Source organism: Geotrypetes seraphini, chromosome 18, assembly GCF_902459505.1.
Source record: "Geotrypetes seraphini chromosome 18, aGeoSer1.1, whole genome shotgun sequence".
NCBI classification, from domain to species: domain Eukaryota; kingdom Metazoa; phylum Chordata; class Amphibia; order Gymnophiona; family Dermophiidae; genus Geotrypetes; species Geotrypetes seraphini.
Window position 1 is genome coordinate 25,622,413 of NC_047101.1, and position 24,277 is coordinate 25,646,689.

At 43.0% G+C, this 24,277-nt stretch overlaps 1 protein-coding gene across 1 annotated transcript in view; it reads right to left on the reverse strand.

The window, feature by feature from the left end:
* Nucleotides 1-3,904: 3,904 nt before the first annotated feature.
* MAT2B (methionine adenosyltransferase 2B) overlaps nucleotides 3,905-24,277 on the reverse strand; it is a 55,252-nt gene continuing 34,879 nt past the window's right edge. Inside the window, exons 5-7 of the mRNA XM_033927746.1 lie at nucleotides 16,337-16,530; nucleotides 12,864-12,977; nucleotides 3,905-6,432 (exon numbers count right to left, since the gene is read on the reverse strand). Of these exons, the coding sequence (XP_033783637.1) occupies nucleotides 6,262-6,432; nucleotides 12,864-12,977; nucleotides 16,337-16,530 (479 nt within the window). The 3' untranslated portion in view covers nucleotides 3,905-6,261. The remainder of the gene's footprint in view (nucleotides 6,433-12,863; nucleotides 12,978-16,336; nucleotides 16,531-24,277) is intronic.

Genomic DNA, 24,277 nt, shown 5'->3' on the forward strand with positions numbered 1-24,277 from the left:
TGATTGTGAGGAGCTGCAAAGAGGTCCACTTGAGGAGTGCCCCATTGAGCAAAGATGGATTGTAGAGTCGATGGGTCGAGTGTCCATTCGTGGGGTTGGAGAACTCTGCTGAGCTTGTCCGCTAAGTAATTCTGTTCTCCTTGAATATAAATCGCCTTCAGGAATAAGCGGCGAGTGGTTGCCCAGGACCAGATTCTCTGAGCTTCCTGGCATAAGAGGCGAGAGCCTGTTCCACCCTGTTTGTTGATGTAGTACATGGCTACCTGGTTGTCTGTGCAGAGTAGAAGGACTTGAGGAAACAGAAGGTGTTGGAAGGCCTTGAGGGCATAGAACATTGCCCTGAGTTCTAGGAAATTGATGTGATGCTTCTTTTCCTGAGGAGTCCAAACGCCTTGAGTTTGATACTCGTTCAAATGGGCTCCCCATGCATAAGGGGAGGCGTCGGTGGTGATGACCAGTTGATGAGGAGGCAGATGGAACAGAAGGCCCCTGGAGAGATTTGAGGATGTCAACCACCATTGTAGAGACTGACGAAGAGACGATGTCACAGATATGTGTCGTGAGCAAGAGTCTGTCGCCTGAGACCACTGTAGAGCCAGGGTCCATTGAGGAGTGCGCAGGTGAAGACGAGCCAGAGGTGTGACATGAACTGTGGAGGCCATGTGACCCAAGAGAATCATCATCTGCTTTGCAGAAATGGAGTGCTGGGGCAGCACCTGCTGACAGAGCGATTGGAGGTTGTGAAGACGGTTGTCCGGTAAGAAGGCTCTCATCTGGACAGTGTCCAGCACCGCTCCAATGAATTGAAGTCTCTGTGTAGGAAGAAGGTGAGACTTGGGTACATTGATTTCGAACCCTAGAAGTTGTAGAAAAAAGATGGTTTGGTTGGTGGCCAGAAGAACAGCTTGGGATGAAATGGCTTTGATCAACCAGTCGTCCAGGTAGGGAAAAACCTGAAGGTGGTGGGAGCGCAGGAACGCTGCCACCACCACCAGACATTTTGTGAACACTCTTGGAGAGGAGGCAAGACCGAAGGGGAGCACTCTGTATTGGTAATGACAGTGATTGATCATGAAGCGAAGGTACTGTCTGGAGGCCGGGTTGATTGGAATGTGAGTGTAGGCCTCTTTGAGATCGAGAGAGCATAGCCAGTCGTTGTGATCGAGGAGAGGATAAAGTGTTGCTAAAGATAGCATCTTGAATTTTTCTTTGACCAAGCATTTGTTGAGGTCTCGCAGATCTAGAATTGGTCTGAGGTCCCCTGTTTTTTTGGGAACTAGAAAATAACGGGAGTAGAATCCCTGCCCCCTTTGATCTAGAGGAACTTCCTCTATGGCGTTTAGAAGGAGGAGGGATTGAACCTCCTGACGAAGAAGGGCAGATTGAGGAGTGTGCAAAGCAGACTCTTTTGGTAGACTTTGGCCTGGAAGGGTGTGAAAGTTGAGAGAGTAGCCGTGGCGGATGATGTTGAGGACCCATTGGTCCGAAGTGATAACTTCCCACCGGCTGAGAAAGAAAGAGAGTCGTCCTCCTATCGGTTGAGGGAGGAGAGGAGATGCGTGAACGCTGGCTATGCCCTCGAGGACTAAGTCAAAAGGGCTGAGTCGATTTTTGCTGAGGAGGCTGCTTGGCTGGTTGTTGCTGCTGAGGTCTAGGTGTTTGCCTCTGTTGTTGACGCTGCCTCCGAGGTTGCTGAGTGGACGGCTGCAAGGGGCGAGCCACAAAACGCCGCTGATAGGCCGATTGCTGTCTAAATGGCCGTGGAGGTGGGGGTTTCTTCTTGGTCTTAAGAAGGGTATCCCAGCGGGTTTCATGAGCCGAGAGCTTCTGAGTCGTCGAGTCCATAGATTCTCCGAACAGCTCATCCCCTAAACATGGGGCATTAGCCAACCGGTCTTGATGATTAACATCAAGCTCGGAGACTCTGAGCCAGGCCAAACGTCGCATGGCTACAGACATGGCTGTTGCTCTAGAGGTAAGCTCAAAGGTGTCATATATAGACCTTACCATGAATTTTCTGAGTTGGAAGAGAGACGAGGAGCATTGATGGAAAGCCTCACGATTCCCCACAGGAAGGTACTGCTCAAAGGAAGCCATGGTGGTAAGGAGATGCTTTAAGTAAAAAGAAAAATGAAAAGCATAGTTACCAGAACGATTAGCAAGCATCGCATTCTGGTAAAGTCGCTTACCAAATTTGTCCATGGCTTTTCCCTCTCTGCCAGGAGGAACAGAGGCATAGACACTAGCTCCTAAGGACTTCTTGAGGGTGGATTCTACAAGGAGAGACTCATGAGGGAGCTGTGGTTTATCGAACCCAGGGATAGGGATCACTTTATATAGGGAATCCAATTTGCGGGGAGCTCCCGGGACAGTAAGAGGAGTCTCCAAATTCTTGTAAAAAGTCTCCCTCAGGATGTCATGTAAAGGGAGTTTTAAGAATTCCTTTGGAGGCTGGTCAAAATCAAGAGCGTCTAAAAAAGCTTTGGACTTTTTAGACTCAGCCTCCAAAGGAATAGAAAGAGATTCACACATATCTCTTAAAAAAGAAGAGAAAGAGGTGGAATCAGGTTTGGAGGAAATATCCTGCAGAACAGGCTCGTCTTCCTCTGATGAACACTCCCCTTCTGACTGAAAAGGTTCTTCAGAATCGCCCCACAGATCAGGGTCTCGAACATGGGGACCACGGTCCCGAGACTCAGGGGTGGATGGTTCCCGGTGTCGAGACTTCTGTACCGACTTACCCGACCTCATCGACGCGGTACCGGGTGATGTTATCGGTCACACCGGAGCCGAAGTCTGTACCGATTGGTGATGAGACCTGGTCTCCGGTGCGAGGACAGGCATCGATGCCGATGAGGCCAAGTGTACCGGTACCGAAGGAGTGGATGGTGACAATACAGACTGTTCCACGATCGGTACCGGTTGCTTAGTGGGGACCGACACCGGACAAGGGAGAGCACCGGTACCGCTTTTTTCTTCTGCGGTACCTGCAGTGCCGCTCGACGCCCCGGAGATGAGGAGCCCGATGTCGAGGGACTCACCTCAATAGGGGCGGAGCGCTTCCGCTGGCGCCTCACGGTCGGCAGGATTGGACTCTCTGCAATGGAGACCGGAGGACGTTCCAGCGGGGAAGGCTTCTTAGCCGGCTTACCTGCATGCTGCGACGCCGACGCGGTATCGCGTGGCGTCGATGAGGTGGGTGCCGACGAAACAGGTACCGAGACCGGCGCCGAAGACGTGGGGTCGGACATGTCGGTGCCGAAAAGCAGTCTCTGCTGTATTTCTCGATTTTTGAGAGTCCGCTTTTTCAAAGTGGCACAGCGGGTGTAGGTAGAGGCCTGATGTTCCGGACCCAGACACTGAAGGCACCAGTTGTGTGGGTCTGTAAGGGAAATAGGCCGTGCACACCGCTGGCACTTCTTGAACCCGGGCTGAGGGGGCATGAACGGAAAAACGGCTTCTGCCAAATCAAAGGCCGAGGCCTCGATGATGGCAGTAGGCCCCGCCGGGGCAAATCAAGAAACTCGACAAAAAATAAGTAGATTTTTTTTTTTTTTAAAAGAAAGAAAAAAAGGAAGGGCAAAAAAAATCCAAAAGGTTTACGCGAGCGGAAAGGCGAATGAAAAAATTTTTCAACAGCCGTTGAAAATGCGACTTCTTAGCTCCGCGGAAACTAAGAAACTGAGGGACCGCGCGTCGGGGTCGGGCGGGAAGGCACTCGCGCATGCGCGGTGCGGTCTCTAGAACTTTCCAAGTTCTTAGAGTGAAATCACTCTAAAAGTGTCCGTACCGGGGCTCCGTCGGTGCCGTCACCCATCAGTCAAGAATATGCTGCCTGCTTGTCCTGGGATAATAACAGATTTGATCTACAAAGCTGAAGAAAGCTTAATGTAAGGGGAAACAATATATAAAACTAGGTTTTAGAGCTGACGGAAGCTTATGGACTATAGAAATGATCTAGAAAAGCTTAGATGCTGAAGAAAGGTTAGTGTAAGTGGCAAACCAGGTGAGCTGTGGCTAGGTTTCACAGCTGAAGGAAGCTTACGCAATACAGAAAAGACTTCAGTGTTCCAGAAATATTTTGCTGCAGCTCTGAAAATAATAGATGGAAACAATAATTATACAGTAATTTTGGGGTGTACTTACCTTACCACCTTTCATTGTTCTTAAATTATAAACAAATTTATCAGGTGTCTTCATTTCAGATCTAGATAGTTTTGGGGGGATGAATTAGAGAGCAGATTTTGTGGAATGGGCAATTTTGGGGGTTCGAAGAGTAGAGAACAGGTTGAGACAGCATTAAAGGAAGAATTTCCTAACCATTGTGTTTCACTGTATATATAGTACGCTTCTAAATACAGAAGTGGAAACTCCTCCTATAGAAATATACTGGATTTTTTTTTGGTCAGAACCCTGGTCCAATTTTGCCTATTTCTGAACCTGTCATTTTACCGGTTTTCCCATTCTGTTAAGTTTTCAGTTATTTTTCCCGCAAATAAGACATTTTTTCCAGTACTGGCTACTCTGAAACATGTTTATAAACCAAATAAAGATGGGTGGTCCACAAACAGGGATCTCATGCCAAATATTTTCAGTTATACACAGTTTGGAATCAGTTATCAGTCATAACTGTGACAGTTGGATGTTTACTTGCCATGTATGAAAAAGATGGAGGCTTTTTTTGGTTCTATTAACTGGTTGATTTTGTGGTTCTGTAATGAACTTATGTCTTGGTATGTTTAAAGTTACAGTTTTGTAAATTTCAACAAGTTGCTGCAATGTAATGCAATCTAGAAATTAAATCCCCCTCTTACAAAGTCATGATGCCCATTCATTCCCTAAGGGGAGTCTGAGCACAGGGCTGGACACCTTAGTGATCTTTGAAAACGCTGCCACAAGCAACAAATTGAATGCCAATTGGTTCCCATTTCTATTTGAAAAAAGAAAGAATTCCACACACCATTAAGTTTGTGAAAATATATTTAAGCATACATTCTACAATCTGGGATTTCAAAAATAACATCTCACATAATTTTTTAATGTATTGTCCATTTTGATTTAAGCTTAAACTTAATAAGAACAATGAACATATATTAGAAGTGATCAAACTAAGCCATGGCAGGGAGATGGATGCCATCCCTTTATATTATGCATGAGGGAGAAGACCAAACAAAAAGTGCATAGACATTAAAGTATTACACTACCAGGCATGCTTTGGTTTGAAACTGTCATGATCTCCTGCTTGCAGCTCTTGGAACCAGCAGTTTGTCACCACCTAATGCTTACTTTTCACATAAGGCCCAACTTTCTAAAACTACTAACGGGACCCCACAGCCAGTAGAATTTTCAGAGTACACATGGGGTGCAGTATGTTTATACTTCAAAATGTGCAAAATCTCACATTCATTGTGGATTTCTTGAAAGCTCACTTCAGAGATTTAAGACGGCCTTAGGGTCACTTTCAAGCTCTAACTTCCTGTTAAGCAATGGGACATAGTCAGCTGGAAACAGCTCCTGGCTGGCTATTTCCTACTCACTGACGAGTCCAGTGACTGGCTATGTCGCAAAACAGCTGGACCCTGGCCAGCTAAGATATGCAGCCAGATAGACCCATCTAAAAAGGATAGCCTTAGCTGGCCAGCCAATGAAAATCAGCTTTGCCAGTTAAGTGTGAGCCCCCAAACTTTGTGTTGGATATTCAATGCCAGTGACTCTGGCATTGAATATCTGAGATCATTGCCTCCCAAGGCCCTAAATGTTTACTGAATAGACTGAACCAATTCTTGTTTTGACATACTAAGCACTTTTGAAAACTAAGACTGAACAGCTGGTTGTGCAAAATATGAAACTATTTTACACTAATTTGCATGCTGCAGCAACCAGGGTTTTAGACTGTGGCAGATCACCAAGATTAAGTTTAAAAACCCGCAATTGGTGGAATGTAAAAAAACAAAACAAAAAAAAAAACCCACTTGGTTGTGCAGACATCGTCTTTTTATTGTACATTCTACACAGCAGAAATATTTGTTAAACCAAAATATTTGTTTGGCCATTAATGAAATCAGAATACCTTCAACATTCACTGCAAATTTCTCAGACAAGTTGCATCCCAAATGTAGAGGAAACCAGTTAACTTGACTGACAGAAAAAGACCATGATACATTGTTTTGGATTTTATAGGACTTCCCGTAAAAAATTAAAGTTTTATCAAAAGAAAAAGTGCTGCACATCTTAGAATTTTGACAGGGGAAACATCCCTGACTAGTGAAAGACAGTCTGCCTCCATTTCTTATCTATCAAGAAAGGCCAAAGTGACTCTCTGATTCCAGTTTGAAATGGTGTGCGTTGACCAATGCCCAGGTTTTCTAGTCTTGAACAGTCAAGCTGAGCATTCTTTGGTCGAAGAACACCAACCACCAGGCCATCGGCAAGCTAAAAACGAAAAACAATGTTAGATTGCAAAATCAATTTTTAAGCCAAATACACACTATTATAGAGTAAAGCATATGTTGAGACAAGCGAAGAGATATTTGTTTAGCACTGGAGACTGAAAATAATGGAAGCAAGGATTCAAATTCTTCTCAATGATGCACTTCATGTCCTTGGGCAAGTCATTTCACTCTGCAAGGTCTTAGATGCAAAACTAGGTCTTCATTTCATATTAACTCATATTAGGTCAACTTAAAGTACACAGTTTGTAAATAAGCCCCACAGGTAACTTAACATATACTGTGAACATAAGAACATAAGCATTGCCTCCGCTGGGTCAGACCCGAGGTCCATCGCGCCCAGCAGTCCGCTCACGCGGCGGCCCAACAGGTCCAGGACCTGCACAGTACTCTTCTATCTATACCCTTCTATCCCCTTTTCTAGTAGGAAAATATCCAATCCTTTCTTAAACCCCAATACCGTACTCTGCCCTATTACGTCCTCTGGAAGCGCATTCCAGGTGTCTACCACACGTTGAGTAAAGAAGAACTTCCTAGCATTTGTTTTGAATCTGTCCCCTTTCAAATTCTCTGAATGCCCTCTTGTTCTTTTATTTTTCAAAAGTTTGAAGAATCTGTCCCTCTCTACTCTCTCTATGCCCTTCAAGATCTTGTAAGTCTCTATCATATCCCCTCTAAGTCTCCTCTTCTCCAGGGAAGAGAGTCCCAGTTTCTCCAATCTTTCAGCGTATGAAAGATTTTCCATCCCTTTTATCAGACGTGTCGCCCTCCTCTGAACCCTCTCTAGTAACGCCATGTCTTTCTTAAGGTACGGCGACCAATATTGGACGCAGTACTCCAGATGCGGGTGCACCATGGCCCGATACAATGGCAGGATAACTTCTTTCGTTCTGGTAGTAATACCCTTCTTGATTATACCTAGCATTCTATTCGCTCTCTTAGCGGCCGTTGCGCACTGTGCCGTTGGCTTCATTGTCATGTCTACCATTACCCCCAAGTCCCTTTCTTGGGTACTCTCTTTCACTAACATCCCTCCCATCGTATAGTTGTACCTCGGATTTCTGGTTCCCACATGTAATACTTTACATTTCTCAACATTGAACTTCATCTGCCATCTCATCGCCCATTCTCCTAGTTTGATCAAATCCCTTTGCAATTCTTCGCAGTCCTCTTTAGTCCGAGCTCGACTAAATAGTTTGGTGTCGTCTGCAAATTTTATTATCTCACACTTCGTCCCTGATTCTAGATCATTTCTGAATATATTAAATAGCAGCGGCCCAAGCACCGAGCCCTGCGGGACCCCACTCGTTACCCTCCTCCAGTCCGAGTAGTGGCCCTTCACTCCTACCCGCCAACCAGTTTCTGATCCATCTATGTACGTCTCCTTCCACCCCATGGTTCTTCAGTTTCCGGAGTAGGCGTTCATGGGGCACCTTGTCAAAGGCTTTTTGGAAATCTAGATATATGATGTCTATGGGGTCTCCTCTGTCCATCCGTTTGTTAATTCCTTCGAAGAAGTGCGATAAGTTCGTTAGGCACGATCTCCCCTTGCAGAAACCATGATGGCTGGTTATCAGAAGTTCGTTTCTTTCAAAATGTTCATCGATGTTTTCTTTTATCAGTGCTTCCGCCATTTTCCCCGGAACAGATGTCAGACTCACCGGTCTGTAGTTTCCCGGGTCACCTCTTGATCCCTTTTTAAAGATGGGTGTAATGTTGGCTATCTTCCACTCCTCCGGGATCACGCCCGTTTTCAGAGATAGATTGTAAATTTGCTGCAGTAGTTCCACTATTTCCTCCTTTAGTTCCTTCAGAACCCTTGGATGGATTCCATCCGGACCCGGGGATTTGTCAGTTTTTAATTTTTCAATCTGCCTGCGTACATCTTCAAGACTCACTTCCATGGATGTTAATTTTTCTGCTTGATCTCCATTGAAGAATTGATAGGGTTCCGGTATGTTGGACGTGTCTTCATTTGTAAATACGGACGAAAAGAACACGTTAAGACTTTCTGCTACTTCTTTCTCCTCCTTCACCACACCCTTCCTGTCTCCGTCATCCAGCGGTCCCACCTCCTCCCTAGCCGGCTGCTTCCCTTTAACATATCTAAAGAACGGTTTGAAATTCCGTGCTTCCCTGGCTAGCCTCTCTTCATACTCTCTTTTGGCTTTTCGAACCACATGGTGACATTCCTTTTGATAATTCCTGTGCTCTGTGAAACTTAACATACATTAAACCTCATTAATGAAGGTGAATAAACAAGATTAATAGATTCTAAACTCTCTTGGACAAAAAACCCTAATTTATCTGAATTTAATTTGCTTTGACCTTGGTTTTGGAAAGATAAGTAATCATCTAAAATACAAATATATCTAGTCAAGTTAAAAGGGTAAACATTCATTTATTTAGATCATAGGTGGGCAACCTGTGGTCTGCCATTTAATTTTGTGTGGCCCCCCAAGAAGTGTACACAGAAAATGTCATTAACCAGAGCTTTTGGTACGTAAATATTTATAGAATAGCCATTCTAGTAACGACGCTCTAAGTTAGGTGGCGGTATGCATTCTACCGCTGCCTAACTTGTTTTAATTGGTAATTAACCACAGGGTAATAAAAAATTGAGGTGCTCCCGTCTACGAAGGTGCTTTATGACTCCTAATGCTAATGTAGTCATGGTTAACACCAGAAGAGTCATAAAGCTCCTTTGTAGTCATGATTCTCGTGAAAGGTAGATGCCAGAAATGAAGGCCTTTAAAACCCTGGCCTATGACTTGTTTGTTGGGGGGGGGGGGGGAGGGCTTTCCTTTTGTGACTGCCAAGGGCCACCAGAGCACGAGCCTTTGGCATTTTGGAGTTTTGTTGCTTGACTTCTGTTTGCTTTATGGGACACGGGGGGGAAGGGATCTAGTACGGGTGGTTATTGCTGCTTGGGCGGGGTTTGGGGGACAGAGGAGGGGGCGGGGGGGTTTCCACTTTTGTTTCACTAAAACAACATGATAACTTTTGTATTGTTGGAAGATCTTTCCTTTAACTTTGATGTTGATGTCTTTGTTATTTGTTGTTTTGTATTCATAATAATAAAACAGATTTGAACATAAAATCTTGGCCTACATTTCTGATGCCTACCTTCCACGAAGCTGTGTTTCTAGAAACTGTGTCATCGTGTGACAGACAAGTGATCAGTGGCCGTTTTTTAGGCTGCCGCCAACAACGGTGCTGTCTAGAGAACCTGACCCTCTAACAGTTTGTTCCCATTATTCTTATTAAAATCTCATGGTACCAAAGCCTCAAAAATGCTAAACTAACACAAGTGGCAGCTGTGTAGGGAAGTTAAAAGCATACTGTGAGCTGCTGCTAGGGGGAGGAGAGGTACTGCTGGACACAGGGAAGGGAGAGGTGCTGCTGGGCAGGTGAGGAGGGAAAGGTTTTCTGGGATTTTTTACTTCTGGTCCATTATTATCATCATTGTATTGTTTCCAGTGCACAGTATTACATATCTTTAGTCATATATCACTACTAGTGTTTAAGCCCGTTACATTAACGGGTGCTAGAAAGCAGACCCATTTTCCTCTCCCTCTCCAGTTCTCCCTGACTGTCTCTCCGTGTCCACTTCTGTCTCCCCTCCCCCAAGCAAAGCTGCCTGCCTCCCAGCACACTCCTCCCCCCAAAGCAGCCTCCTTTCCCTCTCCCCCTCCAGTTCCTCCCTGTGGCCCCCCTTCTGTCTCCCCCCCAAGCAAAGCTGTCTGCCTCCCAGCACAACCCTCCCCCAAAGCAGCTCCCTTTCCCTCTCCCCCTCCTTTGAGAATTTTTACCTGCATGGGACACCTGCAGCACCGGCACGAAACCCTCCAGCCGTTCCTCTGAGCGAAACTGCCACCACCGCTCAAACTACAGCGAAACTGCCACCACCTATTCAAACTCCTTCACGCACCGCCCGCCTACACGCTGTTGAAGCTGCCGCACACCGTCCCCGCGGTCTGTCCAGCTCCCTTAGTCCCTTGCCGCCCCCTCCCTTCCCTTCCCACGGTCCCGACAAACCTCCTGACTCCAGCAGCAGCCACAGCACTCTAAACACACTGCTTCGCGGCCTTCTACTGTCCTGAATTGCTCTACCGTGTCCCTGTCAGATAGAAATTGATGTTTCAGTTATCATGCTGTGGCTTTCTTCAGTTGCTGTGAAGTCTGCAGTTTATCTTTATATAGTAAGACATCAAACCCGATTGGCTAGGGTTTGAGGGGAATGAGCTGGTCATAAATTTGAATTTTGGTGAGATAATCAGTTGGTGTCTTTTTCCCATAGAACAGAAAAGTCCTGTGAAACTGGGTTTGAGGACCTACTATATAAAGACAAACTGCATACGCTGAGGAAAGTCGCAGTATGATGGCTGAAATATCAGTTTCTACCTGAAAAGACACAGCAAGACACAGAAACCTGCAACAAGCATAATGCCAGTTCCCGAAACTCTGAGAGAACACTAAATTAAAGTCCCAACCAGATCTACTTTATTAAGATAGCAAAATCTATCCTTTGCAAAGCAAACTTTTAATGTTTTCTGCCAGAAGAGGTGGTGGAGACAGAGACTGTGTCTGAATTCAAGAGGGCCTGGGATAGGCATGTGGGATCTCTCGGAGAGAGAAAGAGATTATGTTTACTGCAGAAGGGCAGACTAGATGGGCCATCTGGCCTTTATCTGTCATCATGTTTTTATGTACAGTGGAACACATGGTGCTATAAACTAACACAAGATAGAAACATCCTTTATAAATGTAATTTTCACTTAAGAAACATGTCTACTGTGGAGAATGAGATAACATCTACAGAATGACACGGTGGCTGTTGCCCGCAGCTAGGAGGAGAAAAAAAGTGGTAACTGCGGGTATGGGGACAAGGCCATTCACTGCCCTGTGGAGCGGTGAATAGCCCTGTCTCCGCAGTTAAGGGAGGGAACGCGCGTAGTCACCAATTGTGCGGTCCAGCAGCCCCATCCCTCCATCCATCGAGGCAATTTTTTTATTTTCTTTGAACAAGCAGCCGGAGCCTTGAAGTCACGTGTGGCTACGGAAAGTTCTCTGACACAACCAGAAACAGGAAGTTGTGTCAGAGGAGAACTTTCCAGCAGCCACATGCGACTTCAAGGCTCCAGCTACTTGTTCAGAGAAAATAAAAAATTGCCAGAGAAGGTAAGGGGAAGTTTTAAGTTTCAAGTTTTATTATTTTTAATATACCGACCATCAGCATGTATCTGGCTGGTTTACAATGCTAAAAAAATAAAAGGAAAAATAATAATTATATAAGGGGGAAAAGTGAACATTAAAAAGACAATTAACAAATACTAACATGAACTTGAGGTAATAAGGGGAAGGGAGGGTCGATAATTACATTATTAAAACAAAATTTAAAAAGAAAAGGGAGGAGGGGGGATATAACATCAGGAATAGGGATCGCTTCATAAAAGCGGTCGAGATGATTTTGCTAGCTTTAGGAGATGCTCGAACCGCGGCGAGGAGGGAGGGGGCTGCTGGACCGCATGAAGGGGGGTGAAGACAGTGGTGGTGGAGAGGAACAGACGCTGAAGGGAAATGGGGTAGAGAGAGAGGGGAGAAGATGGGGAAGAGAAATGGGGAAGAGAGAGGGGAAAAGACACTGAAGGGAAATGGGGAAGAGAGAGGAACAGACACTGAAGGGAACTAGATGGAAGGAAGGAATAAATAAAGAAAAAAAAGGCACATGCTGGACTGGGGAGTCAGATACCAGATCTGAGGGGAGGAAAGGAGGAGAGAAATGCTAAAAAACACCTGGGGAGGGAAGGAAAGATGGAAGGGAAGAAGACTATGCCAGAACAATGGGGGGGGGGAGATGGAAGAGAGAGGCACAGTAAGAGCATATGGAAGAGGCAAAGAGAAGGCAGACAGTGGATGGAAGAAATTGAATGATTAGATGAGGAAAGAAGAATCCAGAATCCAGACAACAAAGGTAGAAAATTTTTTTTCTATTTTCTTCTTTTTGCTTTAGGATAAAGTAGTATACTAGTTGTGTTGATAAATATTTATAAACAAAGCCCTGCCAGCTAGAAGATCTCTTTCTCTAGTTCAGCAGCCAGAACTTTGATTTATAAAATGACAATTGTACAGAATACTGTATTGTTTCTTTATTTACTTTAATAAAATAAGTTCAGTATAAAGCTATTCCAGGTTTGTGTGGATGGGATCAGATGGTTTGCAGGGATGGGGGCAGGGACTAAGCTCGTGTGTCATTCTCTAATAACATCCAACTCCCTGACATATACCAAAGAAGTGTTTGGAATACTGCCACAAGATGATCAGCGGGTTACTTGATGAACATCACCTAAATCACAATCACTTGGAAAGTGGCATCACATATCACTCTTCAGAGTGGTTTAACACATCACTTACTGGTCTCAAGTGACTGCTGGGAAGATTAAAGGCATCTGCCATAGCACAGGCAATCTCATATTTGGTCATCTGTTCATTACCAGACCAATGGAATATTCCCTTTAAAGAAGAATCCTAGAAAAAAGCAAATATGAAAATTGGTCTTTCAGGAAAAATAAAATCACGATTTGAAAAAGTGAGTTTATGAAATTTTACTGGCTTATACATTTCAGAGAATTACACCAAAATTTGAATTAAGTTAAGAAGAGCATCAATGCAACTTTGTACTATTTCCCAAATACATGATAGGTATGCACAAGGTTTGGACAAGTTCCTGGAGGGAAAATTCCATAGTCCATAGTCATTGAGACAGTGATGAGGGAAGCCACTGCTTGCCCTGGGATCGGTAGCATAGATTGTTGCTACTATTTCGTTTTTTGCCAGGTACTTGTGACCTGGATTGGCCACTATAGAAACAGGATACTGTTTTAGATGGACCATTGGTCTGACCCAGACAAATGGGAAAACTCTGCCTCACTAGCTCACACTACACTTATTAGTCTAGTAGAACTCAAGTAAAGGAAATGAACAGATGTCAACCCAGTCATTGGGACACACTAAAAAGGGTCATTTTTGAAAAGGATGTCTAATGGAAGATTAGGTTTATATCTTCGATAATCTTCTTTCTGTTATTCCCTGTAGGATTCCATATACTAGGTGTTCAATCCTACACTTTGTACATCACTTCTACAGTTTTTGTTTTTGTGTTTGGTCAGGTGTTCTACTTCTACTGCAGACCAGTTGGATTCTTTCTTGTTTTGACTTGAGGTGTTCAATCCCAACCTGCAATCCAGAAGTTGCAGAAATCCAAATTTTTCTGAACACATGCTCCACCCCCTTAGCCTGAGAGCAACATATCTGGACAAATCCATGACAAGGGGGTACAGGGGAAGATCCCCAGCAACATAAGTAATTCTTTAACTGGTTTGCTCTGCAAAATATTAACAAGTGATAAACAGGCACAAATGCAACTCAGAAACATTGAGGAACAATGTAGAACTAACCTGCTGTGTGCAACAAGCACCCCAAGAAAGGCCTTTGGTAATGCATACTCACAGAAAACTCCCCACAGAATCTGTCAACTGGCTAGAAAGCATTCAAGCCTGTAAAGAGAATCATCAAGGCAGAAAGAAGCAGGCTATTCCAAACTACTGAGTGTACACAGAGAGGGCAGGTCATATAGAATCCTACAGAGACTAACAGAAAGAAGATTACTGAAGGTATAACCCTAATCTTCCATTTTGTTACATCCCTTCCGGATTCCATATGCCAGGTGATGTATCAAAACAATGGTAACATCTAGGGAGGAACAGAAGAGTCTACCATCAACACCGAGGTCCCCCCCCCCAAAAAAAAAGAACAGAATCAAAACTAGCCACCACATCCACTCAGAAAAACCAGGTAAAGTATGAAGAGAGGACCAAGCAGCCACCCTACAAAGTTCATCAGGATGAATCATGCGAGACTCCGCCCACAATGCAGCCACACTTCCAGTCAAGTAAGTGTTGTGAAATCGGTGACTGCTTGTCACGGGCAATTTAAGTTGCGGAAATGACCATTTGAATCCATTGAACGATCAAAGCCTTGACAGCCGGCCGACCACGGCGAGGACAAATAATGACTGGAGAGTCAATTCAGCGTTTTACATGAGCTTCTGTAAAGGTGTTAAGTTTCATGAGATTCTGTAGGGCAGGGGTGTCCAATCTTTTGGCTTCCCTGGGCCGCATTGGCCCAAAAAAATGTTTCTGGGGCCGCACAAATGCTGCAGCAAGACAGAGGAGGGAGCCGGCAAGATGGTAAACAGGGGCTGCAGAGGAAAACATTGCATCGCCCTCGACTGGGGCCGTACAAAATACTTTGCAGGGCCGCATGCGGCCCTCGGGCTGCAGGTTGGACACCCCTGCTTTAGGGGTTTTGAGGCAGAGAGAGGTTCTTGAAAAAAGAGCGACTGAAATCCAAGATGGCCACCACCAGTAAAATTAGCCCATGGAGACTTATTTGAAAAATCAAAAACAGAAAAAGGGGTTTTGGAGGTGGGAGACCCAAACCCTAACCACAGAAACTCTCAAAATTCAGATTTTTAGACCTACCCCGATTTATCATAGGAAATAATGGGATTGAACTTAGTTCTGTGGAGGTGCCTGCCAGTCAGCTCAGATACTCTGTCCTATCACACCCTCCGGAAGTGCATTCCAGGTGTCCACCACCCTTTGGGTGAAGAAGAACTTCCTAGCATTGGTTCTGAATCTGTCCCCTCTTAATTTTTCTGAATGCCATCTCGTTCTTGTAGTTTTCAAAAGTTTGAAGAATTTGTCCCTCTCCTCTTTCTCTATGCCCTTCATGATCTTGTAAGTCTCTATCGTTATTAAATTCTTCTATCCCACCGATCATTAAAAGTAGCCTCGTGCAGCAGCCTGAAACCTAGGAACTGGGTTTGATTGCTGTTGCAGCTCCTTGTGACTCTGAACAAGTCACTTAACACTCTATTGCCACAGGCAAAATAAATACCTGTATATAATATGTAAACCACTTTGATTGTAACCACAGAAAGGCGGTATATCAAGTCCCATTCCCTTATTTAAGCAGCTTACGTTCTAAAATAGGGAGTAGGGAAGGGCAATAAATGAAGACATGATAGTGAGGGATCGGGGGTAGAACTATATTTGTCATAGAAAAGTGAGTAACGGGGCACAACCAATTATCTTCTGCAAAACAAAAAGATCCTTGGAGCCATTTCTGATAGTACAAATGCTATGGAGCCATTAGCCTCTCTAGACTCTCCACAACTAGTCATCTCACCTTCTTATCTATATTACAACATGCCCAAACCAGCACTGTCTGTGACTACTGCAAACAGTTCCGGCTATTCTCAAGAGCCAGAGACTTGGACATCCAAGCTGTATGTTCACTCCCACTGATTTTAAGAAAGTGTGTGTTTGTTCCAACTAATTTCTGATAAAAGTGAGTTTTCTTTTCAAAGAGCCTTGACTAAGAACATTTCTCCTGCATCAACATTTCATTCTTGTAAATAATCTTTTGCTATTATCATATTCATGTAAATAATTTACCGAATTTGCTTTTACTAAAGTTACTTTAGTCTTATCGGTACATAAACAGAGGGTGAATTTAGAAAACTGTTTGGATGTAGTGTTTGTTATTTCCAGAGGGCATACCATTATGTTTATTTCATCAACATCTTATCTCGCCACACCTATGATGAATTACTGACATGCCCTCACTTTTACTACATTTTTGTTCCAACTAATTTCTGATAAATGTGAATTTTCTTTTCAAAGAGCCTGATTAAGAACATTTCTCCTATATCAACATTTCATTATGGAATTAGGATACTAGGCTTGATGGACCTTCAGTCGATCCGAGTATGGCAACTCTTTTGTTCTAATTACAACACTGTGTGCCTGGAAAATACTTACTTGAAGTCTCCTCTCTGCTAGCTGTCGACACACGCTGGCTACATCCTTGACATGAGTAGGGAACCTCTGCTGCCAATGGTCCATGTTGGCTGGCTTATTGCTGAACTGTACTTTATCAAATAGGATGGTCACAGCACTTTCTTCCAGCTTTTCAACATCACCATACAATATAGGAACTCTAAGCACAGCAGCACCTGGTAAAATATCATAAAGGGTCTTCAATGCTGCTTAAACATCCACAAGTATTAAATAAGTTTCTTTGCCTTTTTTGGAACTAAAATTTTGAGTTCTGCTCCAGCTGGAATGACAGTGAGATTCAGTCGATCTCTCTGTGGCTTCTATAGTGATTAAATGACATTACAAAAATGTAGCACAATAGTGTGAAATGGGCACCACATTGGATTAATATTTTTTAAACAAAATGCTATTTCTATAATGCAAAATATGCACAATTTTTATTATACGTTTAGTTTTGCCAGAAACCCTTTTGATTAAGCTGGTGGAGATGTCATTTTCTTGACTAAATCTGTCTTAACTGATTTAGTCAAGAAAATTCTCCCCATTATAAAAAAACAACAAAAAGAAACTATAGCTCCCGAGATTAAAAATTTGGAATCTAGGATAACAAAAAAAGCAGCATGGTTCTTAAAAATAACTACTGCTGCATGAAGAGATTCAGATCTATGACACGTTATATCTCAATTGTAAGCCGTTCAATCCTCTTGAATTAAGGTCATTATCCCAGGACAAGCGGGAAGCATATTCTCACATATGAGTGACGTCTTCCCAGTACGGACACTTTAAAAGTGCATCGCCACTTTAAGATCTTAGGAAGTTCACGACAGCCTGCATTGCGCAAGTGCCTTCCTGCCCTGATATTGGCACGTGTCCCCTCAGTTTCGTTTTTTCCGCGGAGCTTTGAAGTCACGTTTCTTAAAGGTCTTTGGGTTTTTTTAACGCGTGCCTTCCCGCTCTCATGCTCTTTTTTGTCTTCATTGTCTTTTATTTATAGTCTGTTGACAGTAAAAAACCCAAACAACTATTTATTTTAGTTAGGGCTCTGAAAGACACTAATATTATATCTGAATAATAGAAATCCTTCACACAGAGCAAAGTATAAACAACAGAATTCGCAGAGTACATATTTTTCCTTTATGGAACAAAATATTATGGTTTAATGTCTGAAACAAGATGCTGGAGCCATAACATAGCAGGCCCCTGCAAATAAGTCACCAGGTGTACACCTGACTGGGCCTCCGCGTGTGCAGATCGCCGGACTCGATGGATCGTAGGTCTGATCCAGAGATGGCAGTTTTTATGTTCTTATGTCATACCAATATATTTGTTGGAGGAGATCATTTGACTATACCACGTGGTTGCAGAAATGTATTGTTTAACAAATGAAAGAGTTTCTGGAAAACATATTCTTCCAGTAGTTGTTTAGACGGTTTAGAGAGAGAAACACATCTGTGTATGAGAACATTGTTTTCTTCCACTTACATAGTTAGGGCAAATATTGATGAGCTGATAGTTATAGAAAATCATGTGACTGTTTCTGTAAACGAGATATTTGCAATAGAGAGCAAGGTCAGCGTGATTTCAATCCACTTCCTTCTATGGCTGACAGAGGTGAGACAATAGCATGTGATGAGTTAATCATTGTTGCTAAGGAACGGAGTAACCAATAAAATATTGCAATTTGTAAATTGATTTTAATTGGACGATGAACCAACTAAGTATGTTTAATAATGAATTAATTAAATATGTCAATAAAATGACCAGACACCTGCAATGGGTAAGTCTTTCTGACGTCCCATTATTTTGGGGAAGCAGAAACGCTTCTCAAAACTTTGACTATTACCCACACTTGTGTGAGAAATTTCTTTCCTGAACTCCCCAGAAACAGAATTAAGAACTGAGGAATATATGAAGGTATTAGGAGGCAGGTAGATAGCCTGAGTAGATGGTTATTTCAACCAAACAGTTGGATAAGGCGGTTCTTCAAAGTTCTCTTCTGAAGACAAGAATACCGAGAGCAAGTTTCTGGACGGTGCTCATGCCCCAAGCATTGGAGGCACCAGCGATGTGGGTCAGTGACTGAGATGGGCTGAGCACAGCATCTGCGGCCGAGATATAGACAGGAAGACAGACTCTGCTAAATTAAAGTCAGAGGACAAGGTGGCTGAACAGGCCCTGCAGGGCTGATTCCGCGACAGGGGAAAAACGAAAATGTTTTTGATTTTTTTGATTTTTTTTTTTTAGAGAAATGAAAACAATTAAGACAAAAAAGAAAAAGTATGACAAAGTCACAAATCTGCGAGAGCGGGAAGTCAATGAATAAAAAAGTCCAACAGCCAATGAAAAACACGTTGTCATAGCTCCGCGGAAACTAAGAAACTGAGGGACTGTGCGCCGTCAGGCGGGAAGGCACTCGCGCATGAGCAGTTTGAGCTATCGCAAACTTTCTAAAGACCCCATCAGTGAGAATATGCTGCCTGCTTGTCCTGAGATAACAATTTTTATTGAACTAGTAGAGAAAACCAGAAAATGTTACAAAAGAAATAGAAAATGTTCAACAGTTTTTGAAACAGCAACGGTTCCCAGCACAGTATTCCCCCTCCCCCCTCACCCAAGCAGGAATGAAAGAACACACAAGAAAGATCAAATACTGTCTCCCCACAACCCACTCCCCATACTAGGAAAGTGAAAGGACAGACCCAGCGATGAAAGACAGCCAACACACTGCCACAATACAGAAGAAAGACAACAAGCATTATTAAACACAGATAAGGAGCAAAAATCCTAAACCTACCCAACGAGAGAGGTCTTAACAGTACCAAAACAATAGGGCCCTGGACTCCGATGGGCCCCAAAGTACACCATAGGGGGCCTCTCCCGCACCCCCTACAAGCAATTACACAACCCCACAAAGTAACCCATTAAACCAATACAACAGCAAATCAGAACAGAACAGAATATCCAACAAAACAAGACAAAACCCAAAAAGAAACAACAAAAAAAAAAAAGATGAGGAATGACCAGGAGAATCAAAACAATGAAAAGACGCTCCCAGGGCGCTAATCTCCCCCACCGCTCAAAGCAGCTCAGATTGTTAAAGTTTCTGAAATTCTGTGGATTACAGGACCTGAAGCAACATGGATTCACTAGAGGTAAATCTTGTCAGACAAATCTGATCAATTTCTTTGACTGGGTGACCAGAGAATTGGATAGAGGATGTGTGCTAGATGTGGTGTATTTAGATTTTAGTAAAGCCTTTGACAGTATTCCACACACACATCTAATAAATAAACTGAGTGCCCTCGGGAAGGGTCCCAAAGCGACGGGCTGGGTCAAGAACTAGTTGAGTGAAAGGTGACAGAGGGTAGTGATCAATAGAGATCGCTCTGAGGAACTGGATATTACCAGTAGTGTGCCTCAAGGCTCTGTTCTTGGGCCTGTTCTTTTTAACATTTTTAAAACGATATTGCTGAAGGGTTGTTGGGTAAGATTTGTCTCTTTGAAGATACCACCAAAATCTGCAATAGCATAGACACGCTGGATGGTGTGAATAACATGAAGAAAAACCTGAAGCTTGAAGAATGGTCTGAAATTTGGCAGCTAAAATTTAATGCTAAGAAATGCAAGGTCATGCATTTGGGCTGCAAAAACCCAAGGGAATGGTACAGATTAGGGAGTGAAGAACTTATGTGCACGACAGAAGAGTGGGACTTGGGTGTGATTGTATGTGATGATCTTAAGGTGGTCAAACAGGTTGAAAAGGTGACAGCAAAAGCTAGAAGGATGCTAGGTTGCAAAGGGAGAGGTATGGCCAGTAGGAAAAAGGAGGTATTGCTGCCTCTGTATAAGACTCTGATGAGACCTCATTTAGAATATTGAAGTTCACAAACGATCATCTCTTGGAAAGAAATGTGGTTACAATAGAGGTTTAACAGTGTGTAGCATCGGGTCTCCTTTTTTTTTTTTAAGTTCAATAATTTTTATTAAGTATTTTAAAGGATACAAGAATCATTTAAAGTACATAGAAACAAAATAAAGCTTTCTGTATATAAAATATATAAATCTATGTTTAACTGTATAGGAGCAAAGGCTCCAGTTATTAAAAATGTATGTAAGGGATATATAAGATAAAGATGAGAGAGAGCAGTAAAGAAAAAGGAAAGAAGAATGAAAGAGAGAAGAGAGGAGAAGAAAAGGATAACAGGAGTGTCTAAGAAGATGAGCGTACATAGGAGTCTAAGAATGACCATGGAGATTTGTTGTATTTCAAGTTCATGCAGGTTCGGAATGTAACTCTCTTCTCATATGCATAGGATTCAAATCTATGATACATACTCAGAGAGTTCCACCAAAAGGTATAATCTAATAGCGAGGGTGATTTCCAATTTTTAAGAATGTGCATGAGAGCAGTCACCAACATGGTATCAATGAGTTTAGGTAGACAATTTGATTGTGTGAAACATGGGTGTTGAGAGCGAAGGATTACAATGTCTATAGAGATTTCTTCTGAGCAGTTAGTAATAGATTGTATGGTGTTCCAGACATAGGTCCAAAAAGAGCGGACTAGAGTACAATGAAATAACATATGATCAAGAGTTCCTTCCTCTTTCAAGCAGTTCCAGCAAACAGAGTCTTGCTTTAAGTTAGCTTTCCACATGCGAAGTGGGGTCCATATTGCCTGCCACATAAGAAAGTACATTGATTGTGATACTCTAGAAGATAAAAGCGGGCGATTTGTCGATGACCAGAAAAGCTCCCAATCAATGTCAGAAAGCGGAGTGGTAAGTATAGCGTCCCAGTGCTTCATAGAGTGAGGTGAAAAAGTGAAGGAGTGATCTCTTAAAATATTGTAGAAGGATGATATCGCCTTGCCTTTTAATAGAGACACATGGTCACATGAAGCTGTGAAATACTTGGGGATTTTAATACATAAAGATTCGGTTCATGCTCAAGATCTTAATATATCTAAAGTCAAAAATCTAGTTCTAAACACTACATCTCGATGGACTCCACTCTTTTTATCCTGGTGGGGTAGAATTGCATCCATCAAAATGACTCTGGCCCCTCAAATTAATTATATCCTTTCTATGCTCCCTCTGTTATGCCGGAAATCATTATTTAATTGGCTAAATATGAAAATATCTGAATTCATTTGGAACAAGAAAAAACCTCGAATTGCTCTCGCCAAACTGAAAGCCTCTAAGATCAACGGTGGTCTCAACTTTCCTGATTTCTATCACTATTATATTGCTTCATTAGCCAAATATGGAGCTTACTGGCTCACTAACTCCTCCACTCAAAATCTTCCCCCTCAAGATCTTCCTGCCTGGTTTGAAATGGAATGTTTTTTATGTACGCCTTTACACATCTCATGCTTACTAACGGTGTCAATACCAAGGCACTTAAAGAGATACTCTTTATTGGGTGCAACGCAGCATGCTCTTTATCTTATAGATACATTGACTGAAATCTCAGTTAATGTTAGTCCACTCATGTCCCTTTGGAACAATCCCAAAATTCAAAATCACGACAAATCTCTATCATGGAAAAGGTGGCAGCGGGCAGGTATATGGTTTGTCCATCAATTGTCTACCCTCAACTCGTTAGTTCCATTCGATATACTGTGCTCTACATACTCGCTGCCTCCTTCCACTTATTCACAATGGCGTTCTCTCACTGGAGTGTTGCCTTCTTTGCATATACGATTTGACTATATGACTTCCAAAAATACTATTTACAGCATCGGGTCTCCTGAAGCAGAACATTCGAAACGGGGCCGCGTTGAGACCCCTAAGAGCCCTTACAACCACAAACCTTAAAAAGCTTGCACAGATAAGTGTATGGTATCACTTTTCCAATGAGCAAGAGTCTTTTTGTGTATAACATCTTTGAACAATTTTTTGTCGATTTAACAAAACATTTAAACAGATTACAGTTTTTACCAGTGGTCAGAAAGTGAAGTTCTACAAAGTAAATGCAATGACTGGACGGTAAACTCTTGTCCCAAGGGAAGGTATCCACCTCCCCTTCAGAGTTTCACTTTTCTGAGCGTTTTTAGGAGTCATTTGCTCTCTCCCCACTGGTATATAGTACTATTATAGTCAGTCTCTTACCTATTATAAAGATGGATGCAAGGCAGAAAGTGAAGACGGAGAGAAAAACAGTCAAAGGACAAGAAGTCCCTGGAAACATAGTTAAAAGCACAGAAAAATAAAGTCACCAGCCAACAAAGGTAGGGAAAATGATTTTATTTTCAATACAGAGATTGAAATGTGTCAGTTTTGAGAAAGAAAAGATATTAAACTTTAAATGTAAGGGCTGCAGAAAAAATAGTTAATGTCTTATTAAAGAAATGACAATTTTGCATAAGGTAAAACTTTATAGTTTATATATCTTTCCTTTTAACTGTTAAAGGAAAGTTTTATAAACTATAAAGAGTTTTACCTCATGCAAAATTGTCATTTCTTTAATAAGACATTAACTATTTTTTCTGCGGCCCTCCAAGTACCTACAAATCCAAAATGTGGCCCCACAAATGGTTTGAGTTTGAGACCACTGGTCTAGTCTATTTGAATTTAAGGGAAATAATCTGTGTGTAAATAAACACACAAAAAAGTGACATTTTGAGATTATACTTTGACCAAGGCTTTACTTTGCATAGTAACATAGTAGATGACGGCAGATAAAGACCTGAATGGTCCATCCAGTCTGCCCAACCTGATTCAATTTAAATTACTGTATTTGCCGGCGTATAAGACGACTGGGCGTATAAGACGACCCCCCAACTTTTACAGTTAAAATATAGAGTTTGTTATATACTCGCCGTATAAGACTACCCCTTCTTCCGATTCGCGACCCCCCCCCCCAAGCCGGCAAAAACAGCTTTGCACCGCAGGCCCAGCCGCCCAAGACGAGTCGGAGGCCCCTACCCGCCGCATCCTGCACGTGGGCAGACTCACCACAAACGCTGCTGATGGCCCCAATCGACACGCTGACCTCCCCGCGCACGCTGACCATCTTCTCTCTGCCTGCACTTTCCCCGCGGCCCTCTTCGGCGACTCAGCAGGGGCAGCGATCAAGACAGGCTGCAAACGTCGGGACCTTCCCTCTCTGAGTCCCGCCTATTTTGTTTCAACTTCCTGTTTCCGCATAGGCGAGACTCACAGAGGGAATGACCGCCTGTCTTGATCGCCCGAGGCTGGGAGGAACAGAAGATTTCTGCAAACACCATCGGGGCAGAAAATTTAACGGGTCCATCTCGCCGGTCCTGTGCGGACCGGCAGGAATTTTCTGCGGACCGGCACGTAAACAGTACCCGGCGTATAAGATGACCCCCGACTTTGGGGAGGATTTTAAGGTACTGAAAAGTCGTCTTATACGCCGGCAAATACGGTATTATTTTTTTTTTTTTTTTCTTCTTAGCTATTTCTGGGCAAGAATCCAAAGCTTTACCCGGTACTATGCTTGGGTTCCAACTGCCGAAATCTCTGTTAAGACTTACTCCAGCCCATCTACACCCTCCCAGTCATTTAAGCCCTCCCCTGCCCATCCTCCACCAAATGGCCATACACAGACACAGACCGTGCAAGTCTGCCCAGTAACTGGCCTAGTTCAATATTTAATATTATTTTCTGATTCTAAATCTTCTGTGTTCATCCTACGCTTCTTTGAACTCAGTCATACTTTTACTCTCCACCACCTCTCTCGGGAGCGCATTCCAGGCATCCACCACCCTCTCCATAAAGTAGAATTTCCTTACATTGCCCCTGAATCTACCACCCCTCAACCTCAAATTATGTCCTCTGGTTTTACCATTTTCCTTTCTCTGGAAAAGATTTTGTTCTACGTTAATACCCTTTAAGTATTTGAACGTCTGAATCATATCTCCCCTGTCTCTCCTTTCCTCTAGGGTATACATATTCA